This window comes from Akebia trifoliata, chromosome 13, assembly GCF_017979445.1.
Source record: "Akebia trifoliata isolate Shusen 1 chromosome 13, ASM1797944v1, whole genome shotgun sequence".
In the NCBI taxonomy this organism is placed as follows: domain Eukaryota; kingdom Viridiplantae; phylum Streptophyta; class Magnoliopsida; order Ranunculales; family Lardizabalaceae; genus Akebia; species Akebia trifoliata.
The window spans coordinates 23,599,908-23,623,388 of NC_141387.1; the positions used below are offsets into that span (position 1 = coordinate 23,599,908).

General features: G+C 37.6%; 1 protein-coding gene across 1 annotated transcript; it reads right to left on the reverse strand.

Moving 5' to 3' along the window:
* Positions 1-13,370: 13,370 nt before the first annotated feature.
* Positions 13,371-13,745, reverse strand: LOC147388095 (uncharacterized). The gene has a single exon (XM_086420280.1). The coding sequence runs from the start codon at positions 13,743-13,745 to the stop codon at positions 13,371-13,373; it is 375 nt and encodes a 124-aa protein (XP_086276406.1).
* Positions 13,746-23,481: the final 9,736 nt, after the last annotated feature.

Below are 23,481 nucleotides of genomic sequence, written 5' to 3' on the forward strand. Positions count from 1 at the left end.
TCCGCCAAGGGTTATCTTGGATTTTGCTCAGATGCCGCCAAGGATTATCTTTGATTTTGCTCAGTTTTCGCCGAAAATTTTCTCGGAATTATGCTCAGTTTATGCTCAGATTATGCTCAAATTATACTCAGATTTTACTCAAATTTATCTCAGATTTTAAATCACACACTTGCACAGTTGTTATATCAGTTAAGGAGAATTTTTTAAATTCAAGGATCTGACACTGCCAGTGAGAGCTCGCGCTCAAGGACCTGACATTTTCTTTTTAATTCGGGGAGAGTTTACCCTCAAGGATCCGAACACCTCGACGAATTGCTTAATCAGCTGCAAAATGAACTGTCACTAGCTTTGGGATTCAGATATCGCACTATCTACCGAAATAGATTTGCTATCTAGTTTGCTTCAACCCTTTGCCAAAGAGGGGCATCTGTAGACACCCCATTTTTGCACTCGCCTGATTAATCAAATCATCAATCCGATCGCAATGATTCCCAATGATGGATGTGTATTCCATTGCTTTATTTTGTTACCAGATATGTTTCAGAAATCCAGAGGAGGTATCTCGAACTGACAAAACCTTAGAAACCACGCTACACTAGGAAAATACGACCCCAGAAAAATAGAAATCATCATCTTGTAGACCAAAAAGAAGCTTCACGATAAAAATCACTAAAAATGATAAAATTACGAAAATACCTCTAACATCAAAACGACCCTAGAGCCTACGTTACGCTTAGGAAAGCTCTCTCAAACACATAAAACAACAAATCAAAATCAAATAAATCATTCGCCAATTTTAACAGAATTCGACAAAATTACGAAAATGCCCCTCATAAAGTTCATGACCATTTCACACAAAAAATTTCTTAAATAACACAAACCAATATTTCCATTGAATTCCTTATTAAAATCGATTCTAAAACATCCTAGAACATTAAAAACTTAAAACCGACTAAAACATGAAAAGTCCTCTCCGGGGGTAAAACGGTAATGTCACAATTTTCATAATTAAAAATTTGAAATTAATAAATAAAATATTAAATAATTAAAGTGAAACATTATTAAATTAATTTAAAATTTTGAATTAAAAAAATCGATCAATCGGGCTTTCAAGTAAAATTGTTGAGGGTTCGTGAGATATTTCTTTAAGGACCCCTCCATTTGGGGGTCCAAAGAATTAAAGATTTTAGAGGAGGGTTCTCCAAAAAATTAAAGTCAATCAAGCAAGACTAAGGTCAAGTTATTAAAGTCAATCAAGTGAGACAAAAGTCAAAATTAAAGTCAATTAAGCAAGACTGAAGTTAAGATATAAAAGTCAATCAATTAAGACTAAAGTCAAAATGTTAAAAGTCAATCAAATAAGACCAAAAGTCAAAATCATAATAGAATTCTAATTAAATAATAACTCTATCTAATAGGTTTCTAACTAAAAAATAATTCTACCTAAAATAATTCTAATTAAAACACAACTCTACCTAAAACAAGTCTAACTAAAACACAACTCTAATTAAAAGAACTCTATTAATACTAACTCTATCAAAATCAACCCCTAAAAAAATCTATAAATAGGGGTGCTCACACCCTATTTTCGTATCAAATCATAAACCCTAAGAGAAGTAGGTCTAAAGCCCCCTAGCCTCCCATAAACCCTAGTTTGGAATCCCAACTCCTTACCTAACATCCCTCCTTCGATTTTAGCCTAAGAAACGCCTAAAGCCTTCAAAAACTCCCAAAATTCGCAACAAACTTGAAGAGTTTAGATCCAAAAAAAGAGATACCTTACCGGAGATCGAAATCAACCGGAGACTGAACGAAACAATACGGTAAAGAGCTATTTTTTATCAGATAAAAGGGAACATAGACTAAAGGAATATGTGTTTTTGTATAGTCTGAGGAACAAAGTTTGCTATCGGAAAGGTATAAAATTTTTTTATTTTTATTTTTATCTAGGTTTTTAGCAATGTAATTTACTTTGAAGTTAGTAGAGACCGGCTTTGGCCTGGCGGGTTGGTGCCTAACACCTTCCAACCCCGTAACATGATCCCCGAATTCAGTTTTCTTCAGTAGATTAGTCCTTTATCTATTTAGAGTCATTGATCGGTTCCTAGACCGTAATAACTAGGTGGCGACTCCCAAATCTCAAGGGTCAAAAGCGGATCCGCGCACCCGGCGGATCGAGGGCGCTTTCACTGTCGCATGCAACCAAAAATAAAATCTATACTTCTAAAATATAAATGTATTAGTGCGAGTAAGGATTGTTCCCACGGAGAGTATCTATCCTAGTTTTTATGCTATGTGAATAAAAAGGGGGGTTTCAAGTATAACGAAAATAATTTTAAGAAAAATAACTAAGGAACAATTCAAATAGAAGAATTAAAATCACTCAAAAGAACAAACATTGGTTTAAGTCAACTTCCACCATAGGCATTTTACAACTGATCATCGATGCAAGTATATATCAATTCACAGTTTGAATATTCACCGTTGGAACTATTTTCCTATTTCTCCTTAATCATAGTTAAATAGAAAACAAGTGATCTAATTAACCCTAACTACTAAACAACCCAAAACAAATGTTAAAGGTTTAATCTAATAGTAGCCTTAAGAATTAGAGAGATCGATGAAGCTAAACAATACAAACACAAGCAGTTGTATTTAATTTAGTCGAGTGTTCTTCCTAAGATCTAATAATTTCTGACGCAGCAAATCATTAAATCTTAGTTGATTCATAAATTAGAGGGATCAAACAATTACGGATTTGATATCTAACCTAACAGTAGATTGCAACGAATAATAAGCTAGTAGGCCTCCTAGTAATTAAATGAGACAATAATGAAAATAGGCATAGAAGAACATCCAATACTCAAAGCATAAATTGAACAATAAAAATCAATTAGATCTCACAGTTTTTATTGATTCCCAGACTTCCGTTTCCTTTGACCAATTAGAAAAGTTTAGCCACACAAAGCCATAATCAAAACTCCCAAAAAAAATTAGAGAAGAAGGGAGCAGAGAGATATCTTCTTCAAGTCTCTTTTCTTCTACTCGTTATTTTTCCCCTTAGAAGCCTACAAAATCTCCTAAAAATATTCTTCAATAACAATATCCCAATCTAATTAATTATGAAAAAATATTAAAAATAAAATAAAGTCCTAATATAACTAGGAAGTTGTGTTTTAAATTGAAATTTTCATGCACTAGATTTGGAGACTTTCTCAAATAAACAGTATCAAATTCGCGTCAAATTCACGTCAACAGTGCAGGTGTAGCAACTTCAAGCCCGATTTCGACCTTGATACGGTCAATATCTTTTAAAACTCAAAACATAAAGGTTGTAGATATTATTCTTAGCGTTCCATAGCATTTTGAATCATCTCAATTGGAGTTCGGATGAGAGAGTTATGCCCAGATTACGAAGTGATGTTGAAACTGTCCAAAATCGCTCAATTACTTTCGTTTTGCACTTAACACCTCTATTTGCATCCTAAGTAAAATTAAAGAATAATAAGTACATTTAGGCACCAAATATGTATAAAGGACTAAACATTAAAGGAGAAAAATATAGTATTTTGCATTCTCATCAGATATCCAGGGATAATGATTGGTGTAGATACGTGATTCTTGATTACGAATACCACACCTACTAAGATTTGGAGTTACCACCATTCATATTGTAAGAGGGTGTGAATGGTCACTTGATGTACATTTTTCAGAAAAGTGACATTTTGACGTTTAGTGACTCACGATAGATAAGGTACTAATTAAATCTTGAGATCGGGATAAGCGTCTTGCTTGGAGAAAAGGATAGGTGTTAGGCACCCTATTTTCCCCGTCAAGTGGCGGTAACCTCAACACAACTTGGTCATTTTTTAATAAAATTACAAACAAAATAAAGTGCCACGTGTCGGGGGATTGTTCCCTTAGTAGGGACTTGCTTTTGGCTTTATTTTATAAGGGTCATCTCATCGAAAGAGATGATTCCAAAGGTCATTAGCCTTGGACATAATCAATATTTGAAAAGTGTTGGCTAAGGTCACGGATCCATTCTCATAAGTTAAGGAGGGTCTGTATTCTAATTGCCTCAAAATAATTTTAGGATTAAAATCGGTTTTTATTTTTGAAAGAGATTACAACCCCCTATATTTTCAATCGAACTGAAGTCCGATCTACCAAAGATAGGGGAGGGGAAACATTACATCCTACGTCCTTCTAAAAATAAAATAAAGAGAGGAGGGGAATTATAGAAGAGGAAGGAGGAGAGGGTAGAGAAAGAAAGAGAGGGCGGGGGAGGGGGGTTCTTTGAACCCACTATCGACAATAAATTTCTACAAATCTACCTCGAGATTCGTGAAATATGATCGCAAATGATTTTATTGATTTTTGATAAAAAGGAGATATAGATCTCAATGTTTCCTCTGATTAACAGTCAAATACAAAATAGTGATGACGTATGTAGCTTTTCTTCTTTCCGTGCTTCGCACTTTATCGGTTGAGAAGGATGATTTTAACGATGTCTTTGCTTTGTGATTGATCTTCTGTAGATCTTCTTTTCTCCGAGCTTCGCACTTTATCGGTTGAGAATGTTTTCTTGACTTTCGGAGAAGGGATTTATGCTTGATCTTCTCTTTAGTCGGAGTCCGGATCTCTAAAGAACATTGCTTTGTCTTTGGAAGAGGGCTTGAGAGCTTCTTCTTCTCTAGAGGGAGAGCTTCTGTCTTCTGAGAGAAAGTGATCCAGATCCCCTCTCAATGAGAGAGGCTCTTGTATTTATAGATTAAAGGTAATTTAGCTTTCCAATTATACCCCAACTTAAAGAAGTTTAATTGATTTGTTTAAGAGGCTAAATTTTTCCAAATCCCATTTAAGGATTCTATGGATTATTATTGGGCCAAACTCATTTATTTAGGTATAAGGCCCAATATTTAATATGGATCACTTGGATTTGTTGGATCATGGGTTTTATCTGCGAAACCTAAATCCAAACCATATAAGGCCTGTCCCAATTAACGGACACTCGATTTAAATTTGTAGGCCCAATTTTGATTTGGTGGGCTTTTTGGTTAAATTAGGAGGCTGCAGGGGCCCGTTTAAATTTTAATGCCTACAAATGTCCCCTCAATGATGCATTGTCAGAGGCGAAGCTGAAAATAGTGCATTCTTGATCACGCTAATCAAATTTTCGGTTAACTTGTATGTGGTGTATTCCAACTTTGGGGATAATGGAATGCAATATTTAGAAGTTATTTGCATGTCTTGACTCGAAAAATATCTTGAGACTTTGATTTTTAATGTGTCGTGCGAGCAAAATATATCTCCATGCCTTAGGGTATAATCAAAATGATAATGCTTCGGGTGGTGCCACATGTTTTTGGAACCTTAGGGAGTGCCATGTGTCTTTGAAACCTTGTAGTAGGATCTCTTTCACTAAAGGATGAGTGATGTTTGAGAACAATTTAACCCACGTGAAGATGTGTAGCTCCAATATACTTACCCTCTATGAGATTAAATCCATGTGTTTGGTACATCCATATTCTAGAAGGTAGCATCGATACCTCATCAAAAGCACTTAGAAATAGTTGTTGGGCTGCTTGGCTATGAACCCCGCTTAGTTTCAACATGGAAAGATTTTGGACGAGTATTTACTGTGACTATCTTGTTGATGAAGATTGAACGAAAATTGATTGCGACGCCCGATAATCATTGGTCATGATATTTCTTATTTAAACTCCATCCAATGCAAACCAATGTGCCCATGTATTGGCTTTCAAGGCCTACATCTTGAAGACTACTTCATTGGATAATTTCAATTACGCTCACAAAAGCAAACCAATGTGGCTCATGTATTAGCCTTTGAAGTCCACAAATTCAAGATTACATTTTTCTTTCTTCCTTCTTCATGGGCTATACCATACAGAAAAGTTAATCCCATCAACGATTTCTTTGAGCCCAATTATTTAGCCTTCGAAGTTGGGTGTGCCATATGTGTGAGCTCAACAACTTTAGTAAGATTTGACTCTTACTAAGTTAGTAAGATTTGAATCTTGCAAAGACAACTTCTCTTGCTTTCACTACAAAGTAAGTTGTCAACTTCTCAACAACTTTAGTTTGACAGAAACTTGAATATTGCTTCATCAGCCCAACGTGTTTGGATCATTATAGGAACAGTAATGCACTAACTTGCCCAATGGGCTCTTACAGCTCATACCTCTTATGCTTTGTTGTTATTAGGCCCATTAGCCATATATCAAGAGTTGTTTTCAGGCCTTAAAACAAAATGGCTTTCTAGGTTAGTAAGATTAGTTTTGTTTATTTTACTTAAAAGTTGACCATGAGATACCGACCATCTTTTTGAAAGGCTTGGAGATACTCAATCTGATCATGTTTTTCTTTTTGATGCAACTCGGTTATCTCGACAACTTTTGTAAGATAAGCAATCTTACAAGTTAGTAAGGTTAGCATAATTCATAGAGAGAATTTTGAAATCCAATTGATTGAGTGACGTTCTTTTGCTTAATTACAGACACCAATAATAGTGGAACCAAACTCCAAGCATAAAATTAAGCCATGAATAGGACCCCATTTTGAAATCTCATTTTTTTTTCTTGAAGAATTTTATCTTCTGCAGCCCAATTGGGTTGGACCATGTATTGGGCCACCTCAACCACTTTCAATGTGGGCAATGATTTGGGCTTTAGATGTATTGGGCCATAAGGTGAGCAAAATGGCTTAAGTAAGATTTGAATCTTACTAAGTTAGTAAGCCTAGCTTACTATACTTTTTTTTTTTACTGATTTTTTTTTTACGCCACTGTACTTCTTCTACTTCACGTCTCTGTTGTGTTCAGCCACGTAGAATCCACTCCTCTTTCACCTCTTCTTTCTTTCTCCTTCCCCAATTCCACTTCTTGTTGCCTATTTATTTCATTCTCCTGTTTTTTTTTTTTTTTAGCTATTATTTTCGTTGGAGCGATCTTCACAACAGGCGAATCCACTCACGTCCTTATTGCAGCCACCTCCAGGTATTCTTCTGCTCTCTTTTTCTCTCTCTCTCTCTCTCTCTATTTTTTTTTTTTTTTGAAAATAGGGACTGCCCCTAGTGTACACAGATGCACACACGTACACCACTCTCTCCTTTTCTTTTCTCCTCTGTTTTTTTTTTTTTTTGAACGACGTTTGGGAAAGGAGTCTCGGGTTTTTTCTCAACCAATTTTACTTTCTTCCCTTCTAAAAGAAAACAGAGCACCAAGATTTTGGTGCCTATAGAATCCGATTGAACAAATCTTTTCTTCAATGCCGCTCTTTCACTTTACTTCAAAGAGCAACAGTCATTTTCAAGAACTCTTCTTCTAAAAAAAAAAACGCAGCTGTTGTAAATCGATCGAAAATAAATTTTTTTAATTCTACGAAGCTTTTTTTTATTTATTTATTCACCAACATAATTTTTTTTTTCAAGAAGAATTCATCTTCTCTTTATCTTCTTTCTTTTAATAATTTTCCCTCTTTTTTTATTACTAACTACCCAAATCAATGGCAGCAGCAAAATCTGAGCGAGTTGCTTGGCAGACGAGAAGGTAACGAAGACGACAACAGCGGCGTATCTCAAAGCTGATCTATTTTCAGAGAATTGAGCTCCTTGAATCTCTTTTTTTTTTTTTTTGAAATACCACCCCCTAATTGTTGATACGAGTTTCCCTCCTCATTGACACCACGAAATTTTCAGAATTTTGAAAATAGAGATTATTCTTTAGCATTGCACTTTAATTTTAGACTTGGATTGCCGATATAATAATCTTTATGGACCTACGACCCTAATAAGATTTGAGATCTTGTTAAGGTCTTTGACCCCTACACTTATTTTGGGATTTTTTTTTTTTAGATCCTCAGATTCTTTTTTTGTGATATTGCTCAGTTCGGCATCTAACATACACGTTTTTTTAAAAAAGTGTAATAGCATTAATCTTTGTAACTATCCAATTAGGTTTTCGTCATCACACCTCGACAACTATACGGAAAAGGTAATTTTTTTTCCTTTTTGAACCTGATTATCTTGACATATTCCTTTTTTATACATGATGACTTGCAACAGGGTGCATTGATTAAAAAATTAAGAATTATCCTTGTCCGCTAAATGACTATATTTGTTAGTCATGCTTGGGATGAACACTGTTGACTTGTCAAAAGAATTGTGTGATGAGAGACGTACCCGTAGAAGAACCATGCGACAAAAAACTTGTCCAACTAGGTGGCCAATCTCTAGTGTAGTTGTTCATCAGTAGTGTTTAGGAGTGGACAACGTCAATTAGCTGACAAACGTCAACTGGTTAGTAGCATCACAACGTCAATTGGTTGACAAACATCAACTGGTTAAAAAAAACCATGCGACGAATCATTTATCCAGTCGGTTGGCCAATTTTTAAAGCAGTTGTTCATTAGTAATGCTTAAGAGTACACAACGTCAACTGACTAACATCATCATAATGTCAATTGGTTGACAAATGTCAACTGGTTAGAAAAACCATGCGACGAATCATTTGTCCAGTCGGTTGGCCAATCTTTAAAGCAGTTATTCATCAGTAATGCTTAAGAGTGCACAGCGTCAATTGGTTAGCAGCATCATAACGTCAATTGACTGACAAACGTCAACTGGTTAGAAAAACCATGCAACGAATCATTTGTCCAGCTGGTTGGCCAATCTTTAAAACCAGAGCATTATTGAGCATGATGATTTCTTTTTTTATTCATACCCTTATATATATCTCTAATCAATGCAACCCTCGTAGTTAATGAGACATTATTATTATTATTATTTTTTTGAATATGTGTGTTCAGTCCCTTCTTTTTTTTTTTTTGAATTTCGCAGAGATGGCTAGGGACATTATTTCCAAAGGTCCAAAGAACAAGAATCATTCCAAACGGAGCTTACCACGTGAAGGTTGGGTAGATGATCCTGCAAATCTTTCTTAGAAGGGAAAATGGCTTTGTTTTCCCCATGTTATGATAACCAATCATTCAAGAAGCAGGAACATTTCATCTGTGGAGTTGAAGCTTGTTGTGCACATACCGATGACCGGTCCTCTGAAGGCGCAAGATACAGAAAGGGACACATCACTTGATATGACAACTTTAAGTGAATATCCTCCAACAACTGACTTACTCACTAGAGATGAGATTGATACGGAGCATCAATCATCTTTATGTCATCCTTCACATAATGATCAAACTCACAATTGTCCACAGGCCATTTTGGTGGATAAAATCATGCAACGCTTTACTCGATGGGGTTCAGATATTGAACCTCGAGGCGACATTCGATATCTCAGTGGTTTCCAGGATTAAAGCTTGGATGTGAGCCATAAACTGCAGAGTAAAAAGTCGACAGCTTCCCTTGATGAAACTATATTTGTAGCTAGTAAGGAATACAGTCGTCCTAACGGCATGTATCGAGCTTTATGTGAGTTTTGGTGTCTCGAGACTAACATTTTTGTAACAAGTCGTGGGTAAATTGGCATTTCTTTATGGGAAATGCAGAAGATTTTTGGGCTTTCTATCATGGGTGAGTATTATGAAGAGGTGGTGCCTAGTTTTGATGAACTCATGGGCTGCAACGGTGTTTCAAGGCTTCCTCTTTCTTGTCAGTATCTGTTCAAAGCGTATGCTTTACTGATTTCTGAAAAGGGGAGTGATTGTGTTAGCCATAGTGAATGGTTTGATTTTTAGTACATCAAAGCTGAACAAGTTTCTAATCCTCGTTTGACGGTAGAGTATAAAGAAATGGCAAGATCATTTTACTTTGATCGTAGTGACCGTCAGCATCCCATAACAAAATTACGGAGACCTTTTTCTTCTCGAGTTACTTTGGCTAAAAGGGGTCGTAAAGAGGGAGAAAATCCATTTATCAAGCTCGATTTTCCTAGGAATCAGAATGTTGATGATGAAGCTATGATAGCTGCTTACCTCTCTTTGTGGTTGTGTCGTTTTGTTCTTTCTTGTGAGGATAGTGATCTTATTTGTCCAAACACTTTCAAGGTAGTAGCATTGATGGCCTGAGGTACTACGTTCAGTTTGGTACATTCATTTCTGTGTTGTTTGTACAAAGGTCTAACTCAGACCTATTGGGGTATGAAAACACAAAAAGTTGTAGGTGCTTCCACGAGTTTTTGTCCCCTTCATTACTTGTTTGGATGGGTTGGACTTAATTTTCCTCGGGGAGTATTTGGTAGCATTGATGCTGATTTTGAACCTCCGTATTTGGTTCGTACAGGTGTTTCCAACTCATACTTTTATTGGGAAGATAGTACTAAAGATGCGAGGGATCTGATCATTACCATGGATTCTAGTGATTTTAAATGGCATCCTGAGGAGATTTGGCCACCAAAAAGTCATAGAAGGATACGGACTGATGATGGTGATGATTTTTCTGAAGTTCAAGTTTTCATGATAAGTTGTCATCCTGGATTTGTTATGTTTTGATATGGTGATGTTTGCAAGGTGGAAATGTATAACCTTTAAGGTTTGCTCGTCAACAAGGCTTTCGTCAACATATCCATGGAACTCCAATTCCTTTCACAAGATCCGTGGATGGGATAGAGTTATACAGTTTATGGTTGTCTTTGACTCAGACCAAAAGTCGAGTCAACTTTTTTATTCATCCAAAAGTACAAGACATGAATCGGTAATTTGATAAGAATTATAGGGATTGGTGGGTTCAAGACGCAGTGCATCACTTGGATGCCCTTGATTTCTGTCTTCTTGAAGATAGCGTCTCCGTTCCGAACTTTAATTTTGATGAAAGAAAAGGAGTTGAAGATCGTAAGGCACGTCGTACTTTGCTTGCCATGCAAAAACCTTCTCGAAAAAGAAGAATAGAACACACGCGAATTGATGATACGTAGAGTGTCATTCCGGAGCCCAGATTGAAATTGCTTTTCAAAAAAATACTGCCGACTCCAATGACTACTCAAATAGAGCAGGCCAACATTCTTGGGCTAGATGTAGAACAAGCTGTTTATAGATCAAGTCCTATAGATTCTTTGAAGCCTGTTGTTCAGACTGAGCCTAAAGATACGAGTGTGACTCTGGATAGGCAAGAAGCTGAAGCTGAGAATAATGTGTTTCCTAGGAGAGGTAATTATTTTACACACTTTTTCTTTGTTGAAAATTTCACGTTTCTTATGTATATATTTATATATATATATACCTAATTCTTTGTGATTTAATCGTTCTCGCAGAATCATCAACCGATATAGGGTCCCGTTCAGCAACAAACATTTTGACAAACATTTTGGTAAAACATTTTTCAAAACATGTGTTAGAGGTTTTGGAATGGGCTGATTTTTGGTGAGGATGATCTCTACGGTGAGGAGATCATCCTCACCAAAAAGCAGCCCATTCCAAAACTTCTAGCCCCAGTTTACAAGTTGACAAATCGTGGACCATCCATTTTTTGTAAATCATTTTTGATGGGGTTAGAAGTTTTGGAATGGGCTGATTTTTGGTGATGATGATCTACTCACCGTAGAGATCATCCTCACTAAAAATCAGCTCATTCCAAAACCTCTAACCCATGTTTTGAAAAATGTTTTGCCAAAATGTTTGTTGCTGAACATTTCCCTATATATATATATATATATACCTAATTCTTTGTGATTTAATCGTTCTCGCAGAATCATCAACCGATATGCACTCCATTGCCGATTTGTTCGCCTCAGAGGATTTTATAATCCTTCCTGCCTTCTCGGGTTTGGGAGATGTTTGGAATCTTAGTCATCTTAGTAGGAGGATTTCGAAATCGGTTGTTACTGAAAACCCTTCAAAGGGTGATGGGGACGAGGTTTATTCATGTCCTCGTCAAAATTCTCATGGCACTCCATCAACTTCAACTACACATACAACTCCTATCGCATTGGCGTTACCTACTTCTAATAAGTTAGTTGATTCATCTGTGATTGCTCTGGAGTCGCGTGGAATGCTTACTATTTCAACCCAAACTCGACAAGCTTCCTTCCATTGATAGTGATATCGACTTATGTGTTCAACAAGCATTACATAGAGCTCGTGATGAATTCCTTCAATCTAGAGTCAAGTTGATGCTCAATATTGATTTTTCCAACCTAAGAGAATGGCAATCTCTTCATATGCCTACCATCGTCTCTTCTCTCAAGGATGCTTTCAAAACTGATCCTATGCCTTTTGTAAATTTCTTCGAATCGCTTATAGTTGGAGTGGAGGCGTATCTTTCAAGACGAGAGGAGGTTTTATCATCTTTATTAGCAAATGATAGGGATCTTCAATTATCCGTCTTAGATCAGGAAGCTCGGCTAAAATGTCAATCAGTGGATAGTTTACGTACACAACTGACTGAAGTTAAAGAGAAAGAAGTTGAACCGATTAAACGAGAAGCTGAGTTAGAAATCGAGTTGACTTAGATCAAAGAAATGCTACCACAAGTCGCTACTTCTAAAAAGTCTCTTAGTGCTCAAGTTCAGGAAGAGAATGAGGCTCTACTTACTGTTGAAGCGGAGTGTACTCGCCTATCTAATACTCCAATCATTGATGATGATGAAATAGCTGCTTGTGAATCAGAGAGAGAGTCTTTGAAGAAGAAGTTTTGGAACCTTACTTCTTTATATTAAACTTATTTTTTTTCATTTTTTTATTGTATAGGACTTAGGAAATTATAACATTGTTTATTTCGTTCAAAATTAATAAAATTCCTTTTTTCCTTATATGAGTATATTATTTTTTTGTTGATGTGGTTGAACTTGAAGTAACTTTATAGGCTGCCTACATACTCAAAAATGGGATCAAACCATAACGTAGTTAGATGGATAATGCTATGAATTTTTCCTAGATCGCCCTCTCGAGTTTTCAATCTAGCGAGCTCAAAATTTTTTTTTTTTGGGACCGTTCACAGTTTTAACTCATACGGGTCAGGAGTACCATGTAGTTTAAACTCGTACGATAACGAGCATTGTCAAATAGTTTAGGCTCGTGCTAGGGAGCATTGTTAAATAGTTTAGGCTCGTGCCGAGGAGCATCGTCAAACAGTTTAGGCTCATGCCAATGAGCATCGTCAAACAGTTTAGGCTCGTACCGAGGAGCAACATTCTTTCAAGCATAGTATCGTTTGAGGAATTTGCCGTTGATTGGACCAAGATGTAATCCTTCCGGTGTTACAAGAAGGTATGTGCCATTAGTGTATACTTCTTTCACTACATGAGAGCCATCCCATTTTGGATCAAACTTCTTTCCAGAACGGTGTGAGAGGATGATTGGTCGTTGTACAGCGAGAACTAAATCTCCAACTTGAAAAGAACATGGTCAAACTTTCTTATTGAATGGACGTGATAGACGGGCTTGGTAACACTTTAGTCATTGTTGTGCTTCCAATCTCTTTTCATCCAAAGCTTTAAGTTCAGCTAGACGTAACTTGGCATTCTCATCGTAGGTTAGACCTTCTTGGATCACAATCCTTAGGGAATGTATCTGACATTCCAAAGGGAGAACAACTTCAACTCCATAAACCAATGAGTAAGGCATGCCTTGCGTGAGGGTACGATACGAGGTTCTGCATGCCCATAGTGCTTCTCCAATTCGTTCATGCCAATTTTTTTTCAATTTTGAAACAACCTTCTCAAGAAACTTACAAAGAGTATTGTTGAAGGCGTCGACGAGTCCATTTGTTGCAACGTTGTACATTGTAGAACATCTCTGCTTAATGTTAAACTTCATGCAGAATTGATCCATCAGCGTATTGCTAAAAGATTTTTCATTATCTGTCATGATATATCGTGGAATGCCATAACGGAAGATGATATTATTTTTGATGAAGTCGACTACCGTTTCTTTCTTGACCTTTCGAAGGGAACTGCTTCAGCCTACTTAAACAAGTAATTAGTTGCGACAAGGATATAAAGATGTTGTTTTGAGGATTTTGGGAGTGGTCCAACAATATCAAGTCCCCACCCGTCAAAGGGCCAAGATGCGATTGCAGGATGTAATGGCTCTGGTGGTTGACGAATGTAATCCCCATGAAATTGGCAAGCTTTACACCTCTTTGCATGGTCTAAAGAATCTTTTACCATAGTAAGCTAGTAAAATCCCATCCTCTTCAGACTATGATGGAATTTCGACCCTGACTGATGTGAACCGCACACTCCAGAGTGTGCTTCTTCTAAAGCATCTCATATTTCATCATATCCGAGACATCTCATTAAGATATCGTCAAAAGAGCGATGATATAACTTATCGTTGAAATATAAAAATCGAGGTGCTCTACGACGTATTTAGATTTTGTGTTTTAGATCGTCTGGTAACTTCCCATGTTGTAGATAGTCAATAAGTGGCTGTCTCCAATCTTTGACTTCAGCTATTTCGACGGTGTTTGCTTCGTGCGATTCACAATTTTCCTCTATCAAAAGAGGTAGTACCCACCTATGGCAGATGGGGATATTCATTGTCTCTCCTTTTAGCATAGCCAAACTTGTAGTAACACTAGTTAAAGCGTCAGCCTGTTTTTTTTTTCAGCTCTTGGTATGTGCTTGATAATGACGTCTTCAAACTGACTTAGAAGTTGTGTATCATACTGGTGATAAGGTACCAACTCATGTTTTCGAACGTCATACTCTGTTGAGAGTTGGCTGATGACAAGCTGTGAGTCTCCATACACATAGAGTTGGTGTAACTTCATTTCTACCCCGAGTTCTAAACTAATGATCAGATATTGGTATTCTGCAACATTGTTTGAACATAATTTCGCCAAGGCAAATGAAAATGGCAATACCTCATTTTGTGGCGTGATAACAATTACACCTGCCCCTACTCCATCTCTTCTAACTTCGCCATCAAAGAACATTCTCCAAGCTGAAAGCACATCAATAGAGAATACTTCTTCGTTAGGCAAGTTGTGAGACAATTCCCATTCAGCTGGAATAGGATGATCAACAAGAAAGTCGGTTAACGCTTGCCCTCTTACAGTTTTTTGAGGGATGTAAATAATCTCAAATTCTAATAAAAGAAGGGCCCATTTAGCTGGTCTTCCTGACAAGACTGGCCTTGATATGATGTACTTGAGTGGATCAGCTCACGTAGTGAGTCGGATTGTGTGCGATAACATGTAATGCCGAAGTTTCTTTGTAGCAAAGATGAGTGCTAAACATGTCTTCTCGATGGGTGAATAGTTTACTTCTACTCCAATAAGAGTTTGACTCAAGTAGTAGAGTGCACCTTCTTTTCCTTAGTCATTTTCTTGAGCCAACAATGCTCCTAGTGACATTTCTTGTGCACTAATATAGAGAATCAATGGCTTTTCAGGAATTGGTGCAGAAAGAACGGGAAGCTTGAGAAGATACTCCTTATGTTTTTCAAAGCATTCTCACAAGCTTCATCCCATTTAAATGATGTATCTTTCTTCATCAATTGACTGAAGAGATGACAACACCCAGCTAAGTTTGAAATGAACTTACGAATGTAAGTAAGTCGGCATTGTAGACATTTGAGTTCATGAATGTTCTTTGGTGCCGGCATCTTTTGATGGCTTCAATCTTGTTTCGATCGATTTCAATACCGCGATGCCAAACCACGAATCCTAAAAATTTACTCGAGGTAACTCCAAAAACGCATTTTAATGGATTCATCTTGAGTTGGTACCGTTGTAATCTGTCGAAGGTATCACGTAGATGTTGTAAGTGATTTTCTCTTTTCTTGGACTTTACTACTAGGTCATCAACGTAACACTCCACCTTGTTATGTAGCATGTCATCAAAGATTTTCTGCATAGCTCGCTGGTAAGTGGCATCAGCATTCTTAAGTCCAAAAGGCATAACTTTGTAACAATATATACCTTTTGGGGTACGAAAGGCTGTAAGCTCCTTGTCCTTTGGTGACATTCGAATTTGATTGTAACCAGAAGATCCATCCATAAAAGACAAAGGTTCATGTCCTGTAGTCACATCAACCACAAGTTCTATGATTGAGAGCGAAAAATCGTCTTTTGGACATGCATTATTCAAGTCGCGAAAATCGACACATACTCGAATCTGTCCATTCTTCTTTCTTACCGGAACTATGTTAGAAGTCTAGGTTGGATACTTTACTTCTCAGATGAAGCTAGCTTCTATCAACTTGTTGACCTCTATCTCAATCTGTGTTATCAACTCTGGCCGAAAACAATGTTGTGCCTGTTTTATTGGACGAACTCCATGTTTAACTACGAGTTGATGAACAATGATCTTCGGGTCAAGTCCTGGCATTTCTTTGTAAGTCCAAGCAAATACATCTTTGTATTCTTATAGCATCTTGAGGTACTCGGATTCTTGATGCTGATTTAGGAGAGTACTGATGAACTTGGGTAACGGTTATTCAATTGTCCCAAGATTTATTTCTTTCAAGTTGTCGACAGTGGCTTGTCCACCTTCTTCAAAGAACAGTAGAGCATTTTCAAGTTCTTCATCTGACGATGTAGAATCTTCTTCAAGAAATTCCTTAGTGGTAATATGATTTACCGAAACGACATCTTCAGAATTGTCTGTTCCAATAGTTGAAGCTTGGCTGTTGCTCGTTTGGTTTGTGTGGATGATGGTGCGTCGTTTCACAACCAATGCATCTGATATCGAAACTTTCAAAGTTGCTTGTCGTTTCATGAAAGATGGAATAATGCTATGCAAGCCACTACTATCTTTATGCTCCACATGTTTATTTATTTGCTTAGGTCGACGTTGTGATTCTCTTCGTATTTTTACTCCAACATTCTGACTAAGTCTAGATAGAGTAGACGCACGAGATTTATGAATTTGTACATCATGATGATTATTGAAAACACCCAATCGATGAAGTACCGACGTGGTCGAGATGTGGCCACCAATTCGATCAAAGACCGATGTTTGTGGAACTGGTGTTTTTACAGACTCATCAATGATTTCTACTGTAGTATGTTGTGAAGTAGCCGTTTTCATCTTAAAAATTTTGATTGGAGCTTCTGACATATACCCTAGCCCCGCTCGTGTGAATGAAACTCTTTCTCTAGCTTGAATGAGTTTGACTTGTGTTGTAGTTAAATCATAAATTTGATCAGTTGGTAGTAGTTCACCCAATCGTATGGGTTCACCTTTTCTGTAACCGATAATTTTGAATAACTTTGAAGTTTTATGATCTAACCAACTTTCAAACTCAACCTTTGCGATGTTATTCGTGATTGATGTAGCTGGGATAATACTTTTCACGGGTGTCTTTACGGCGAAAGATTTCTAAAGTGGTGTAACTGGTAGGGTTAACTCTTCTTTCAGTATCTCCAATTCGAATTTAGAGACAGAAGGCTTGGTCTTTAAAGAAATCTCTTCGAAAGGTGATTTTCCCGGCTTTCGTCGCGATTGTGGCACGTAGCGAAGCATTGGGGTTGGCAACACAATTGTGGATTAAGCGTCCACTATTGATTGAGTCACATTGATCCGTTGAGTTTCTGGTTCTTACTTCTTTACTTGTTATTTCTGAAGTTGAGGACCAGAAATCTTCTCGGCATTATTCATAGTATGTTTTCCTTTGTCAGGTTTTTACTTACTAGAAAGGGGTATCGAAACTGAAAGTGCTTCTTAAATGACGTCGCCTCCAAAATAGAATTTTGCATCAGCAAAATGTGTTTCTACCGAGTCAAATGGTTGATTTTCAGCTATTACACATTTTTGCACACCATTTTGATAATACTTGAAATACTAATGTAACGTGGATGGTACTACTTCAGTTTCATGCAGCCATGGTTGACCGAGAAGTAAGTGATATGAAGTTTTACAATCAATCACCTGAAAGAGTGCTGTTGATTCCAAATCTATGATAGAGAGCTTGACTTTTATCATGCCGATAGCTCTTTGACCTCCTAAGTTGAAACCTTGAATCATCAACTTACTGCGAGCAAGTTGATCCGATGAAATGCCAACTTGTTTCATAGTACGAATTGGCATGATGTTGACTGCAGAGCCACAATCTAGGAGGATTCTTTGAATTTTAGTTTCCTTCACATAACCTATAACATAAATAAACCTATTGTGAGGTCGAGACCCCAATTGGAGATCCTCGTCAGTGAAGGTGATTGTGGCCATGCACAAACTGTTTTCTCGTGGATCTATGTTGGGTTGAACTTCGTGCTTTGATTCAGTTGAGCTTTACTTTGAAGCATACTGAACCTTTTGGAGTTCATTGGAGAAATCCAAGTCAACCTGCAAATATTTCATTTTCGAGGTGATATTGTCTTTCTCAAGTTTCTGATCTCCATCACTAGAAGTTGTAGAATGTTTTTCTGACCTACTATCGGTATCATCTTCTAGCATCTCCACTTCCACTTGGTGACATGAAACCGTGCAGGCTTCCTTCAAGAGCTTCCTTGGTAAGAATTCTGAAAGAGTAACCGACACACGAGGAAGTTATTGAAGGATGTCTTCAGGGTCTACGGGCGGAACTCAGAAAGCCTTCTTCTTTGTTATTCTTTTTCGTTTCTTTGACCCTATACTTGATTTTGACTTTCTTCTTTCTCTTTGGCTTTGAAATAGAAGGAGTTGGCACTTATGTAGGGTGTTTTTTTTATGCGTGACAACTCTCCACCCTTCGTCTTCAACTGAAGTAGACTCTGAGATGTCTGACTTTGAATTTGAAGTCGAATGAGATTATGGTCCTTGTTGAAGTCAAGTGGGAAATGTGATGATTTTTCTTTGATTTGGCCTTACCCCTAGCGTGGGATGGGCCTTTTCGACATCAGAATGTACGGATATGAGTTGTGATGGTTTAGGTAAAACTTTGGTGATCTGATGAGATGGAGTCTGCGTAGCATACTGACTTGCTTGGATCAAAAGATCCAAAAGTGACAGAGGTCATGTTGGAAGTAGCAACATTTTTGACACTATCAAGTTCAATTTTTCCTTGACGTGCCAAATCAATAATCTTCTATTTGAAGACGAAATATTTTTCAATCGGGTGACTAATCACCCTATAATAGCGATAATATTTCAGATCATTGTCGTGACCTGCTTCCACGGGTCATTTGGGCATTGGGAGTTCAATGAGCTTTAATTTTAGCAACTCTTCGAACATGCCCAAGACATCAGCATTAGGAAAAGGGTACTCTTTTGCCTCAAGGTCTTTGAGAGTTTTCCAAGCTTATTTTTTCTTATGTTAAATCAGCTTGTAGCTGATCTTCTCTTCTTTTACCTAAGATTTTGATAGGTTTGCTAGTGGTGGTAGACAAGACTTTTTTAGTTTTGAAGGACTTGCCATCCTTCTTTTCCTGTCTTCGAGGCTCGTTTGGTCGTGGAGTCTGATGCACAGTTATACTTTGCTCCATGTCATGAGCTCGAGTAGCTAGCTCTTCGAAAGTGTGTGGCTTGATTTCTTTCAAGATGTAAAGGAGTTGCCAGTGCATCCCTTGAACACACATCTCGATAGCAGAAGATTGAGAGAGTCGATCCATGCAGTTGAGGGAAAGATTTCTCCATCGCTCAATGTACTCGATAACCGATTCATCCTTTCTTTGTTTGACTGCGGCGAGTTCCACCATACTCACTATTCTTCTGGTACTGTAGAAGCGGGCAAGGAACACTCTTTCAAGTTGATCCCAACTGTCTATTGAGTTGGGTTCCAAGACAGTGGTACCAATCAAATGCATTGCCGCGGAGGGAGCGAACGAATTATTTCATCATGAAATCATTGAATGTACCGGCGTTGGTGCAAGTTTCGATGAAGTGAGCAATATGCTGCTTTGGATTGCCTTTTCCTTCGAACTGTTGGAATTTTGGTAATTGATATCCTACTGGAAGACACATTTGTTCGATGCGTTGAGTGTAGGGTTTGGAGTAGACCAATGAGAACTGTGGCATGCCCCCATGCTGAGCACGAATAGTGTCAGTAATCATTGCTTGCAGTTGTTGAATAGAAAGCGAAGCAACAGACCCCTGTAGTGGATCTCGAGTAGCTTTTCGTGAACCAGAATAGTCTGTTCGTTGTTGTTCTTCGTGCGGAGTCGCGTATGCTTCAGGGGTGAATCCTGGAGGATGTTCTCTTTGTCTTTCTGCTCCAAACGGTTGACGAGAGTTGCAAATCTAATATGGATCACTTGGATTTGTTGGATCATGGGTTTTATCTGCGAAACCCAAATCTAAACCATATGAGGCCCGTTCTGATTAACGGACACCCAATTTAGATTTGTAGGCCTAATTTTGATTTGGTGGGCTGTTTGGTTAACTTAGGAGGTTGCAGGGGCCCGTTTAAATTTTAATGCCTACACCCACCTTGAAGCTTCAATCTCCTTTTCTTCTTCTTCTTCTTAAATTCTTCTTGAGGCCTTAATGATTTATGAGGATGCGATTCTTTTTTTAGAAGATAATATGAGAGAAGAGTAGAGTTGAATTGAGTTCTTTTTTTTAAATGTAAGACTTGGGGTAAGACTTGGTAGGGGAGAATTGGAAACCATTTTTGGAAGGGGATGGGGGATAATTATAGGTGTTGGGAGGATATTTTGGGGGTATAATGGGGTGAATTATTAGGAGAATAGAGAATAACATAGGTTTCAAAGGTGAAGGATATTAAATTTATGGTTGGAATGAGGGTAGTTATGTAATGAAAGTAAGTGGGTTGTATTTTGATCCAAATGGTTTGGATCTGACCCAATCCATTTAGGTAGGGTGTTTGGTGAGATGAGACGAATGATGTGAGATGGAGAGAATGGGAGTGTAAAGTGTTAGGTATTTGATTGAGTGTTGGGTTGGTTGAGGAGGTGAGGTGTTTAGATTAGGATAATGGGTTGTATAAGGGGTTGATTGGTTGGATTTTGAGAGGGTTTAGGGGATGATGACATGTGTCAAAAAGAGATGAGAGAGTGAGGTGTTTTGATAGGTTGATTGGTGAGGGTGGGTGTTTGATTGAAGAGAAAGGGTATGGGTTAGTTTTATGAGAGTGGTTTTGTAAGAAATGATGAGGGAAAGAGTGGGTTGTGATGTGAGTTGGTGGAGTGATTAGAGAAAGGTGATGGGTAAGGGATATGGGTTGTGATGTGGGTGGTTGATGGTGTTAGAGAAGGTGAAGTGGGTAGGTTAGAGAAGGGTATGGGTTGAGGTGATTTTTGGAGAGAGATGATGTGGGTAGATGAAGGTTTAGAGAAAAGTAATGGAGTTGGGTGGTTGGATGAGGGAGGTGAGAAGGGGTGATGACATGTGTCATCTTTGGTGATCAAAATGGTGATTGATTGATGTGGATAGTGGTTTTTAGGTTAGGGTTATGGGTTAGATATGAATTGGATATGGATAAGGGTTTGTGGGCTTTTTAGTGTATTGGGCTTGGGTTGTGGAAGGTTTTAGGATTGGGTAGAGTTATTTTAAGAATGGGTTTTTGAGGGTGGGTATGTTTTTAGGTTTTAGGTGATATGGGATTGAATTTGGGTTAAGGGTAAGGTGAGAAATTAATTTTGGAAAGTTGAGGGTTTGTAGGCTTTGAATGGGCAAAGTTTTTTTTCTGGATTTGAAGGTGTAGCGGTGGAGGGTAGTAGGTATCCTAAGTCTCATTTTAATTTTATTTATCTTTTTAAGGATTTTGGGAATCATCAGGTTGATCAAAATGCCAAGTGTTGGCAAATTGGGCTTTTTAGGCCTGTTGGTGACTTTTATTGAAATTCGGTATTTTTGATTTCGGGAGTGGAGCGGTGAAGGTAGGGGTACACCAAATCTTTTTGGGTGGGTGCACTAGATCCTCAGGGGGTCTTGGGGATCTCGGTTCGATCAAAATGTTGCTTTTTCAATGATTTGGGCCTTTGAGGCCTATTGACAAATTTTGTTGAAAAAATTGGTATTTTTGGGCCCTTTTGAGTATGGGCTGTTCAAATTGGGGTGTCTACAACTACCCTTCTTAGCAGGAATTGCATGCAAAGAACTGCAAAGAATAGACTAAACCCCTATTTGTACAAGACCAGAAAATTTTTGTAAAAACACGACCTTGAATTATCGATTGTATTGATGATTTCTGTAGAAAATGATTACTCAAGTTCGAGGTCTAATAGAGTTTTACCTTATTAATTCCTTGATTTCGATGGCGCGGAGCTCGTGTGAGATTATGGATTTGATGAAAATTTGATAATTTTTAAAATTCAGATATTTCTTCGGTTGTGCTTTGACAAATCGGAATTGAGTGCACTCGAAAGGATTTTTGAAATTCTCTTAATTTTTTGATTTTTTTTTGTATTTTTTTTGATTTTTCACTTTTTATCTGATTTTTTGATTTTTTTTAATTAATTAATTTTTATTTTGGAAGTTTTTTATTAACTGATTTTTTTATGAAGCATGGAAGGCGTTTGGTTCCATTTTATCCGTTTTTGAAAAACGGATGGCCCTATTTTCTATTTCAACTTACTTGTAGCACGGATGCAACAAAGTTCTCTTTATCCGTATTGGTAACACGGACCAGTACGATTTCAAATGTTTCAAAACCTGCGCACGTTCTCATTTTCCTTTTATTTGATTTCTCTTTTCCTTTCTGGCGATTTCTCTCTCTCTCTTTGTCTCCTCTCATTGATTTTGTTGATTTGGACCTTTGGCGGATTGGTTTGGAACATATTGTGAGCGTTTGGACGCTTGTGGAGGCAACCTAAAGCTTTGAGAAATTTCTAGCGAGGGCGATATTACGCGTTTGAGGTGAGTCTTTATTTTATTTTTCCTTTTTCTTTTTTGTCCGTTTTGCTTTATGATATGAGAACACTTCCTTTGAATTTGTTTTGGGTACAAACATCATTATCTTTCTCGGATTTTGTTTTATTTACATCCTTTACTATTCTTTGAGCATGTCGAGCATATTTGATTTGTCATTGAAAATCATGTGAATTGCCTTTCCCTTCTCATTGATTATTATTGATTTTATTGCATGATTTGTCGATTTTTTGGAATTGGTGGGTGGTGGATTTGGGTGAGAATTTCCCAGGATGTGTGGGAATTTGGGAGTATGGTGAAGGTGTTGATGGTGGTCGATTGGATAGGGATGGCTGTTTGTTGGGGTTGGGGTTTCGACGAGATGGGACTGACGAGAATTGGTCGGCTTGGGTTTGACCTTAGAGGTGTTGTCGGGGTATCATGATAGTAAATCATGGGGGGTTAAGGGACTTGGTCTTTGGATTGAGTGGATGTTTACACTTCTTGGGATGAATGGGGTAGGATGAAGTTGTTTAAGGACTGTTTCGAGGTTTAAAATGCTTTTGAGGCTCGAGGATGGAGTTGGGTGATTTCGATGATGATTGATGGGTTGTTTTGATGAGAATTCGGTTGAGTTTAGGGACTGCGTTTTTTTAAGGGGTTGTTTTAAGCGAGTGTAGACACTCCATTTTTGCATCCGCCTGATTAATCAACTCGTCAACCCGATTGCAACGGTTCCCAATAATGGATGTTTATTCCAATGCTTTATTTTGTTACCAGATATGTTTCAAAAATCCGGATGAGGTATCTCGAACTGACATAACTGTAGAAAC

What these genes read in the sequence shown, in the direction of transcription:
- LOC147388095 (XM_086420280.1), bottom strand. Translation starts at nt 13,745, where the DNA reads ATGGATCAATTCTGCATGAAGTTTAACATTAAGCAGAGATGTTCTACA.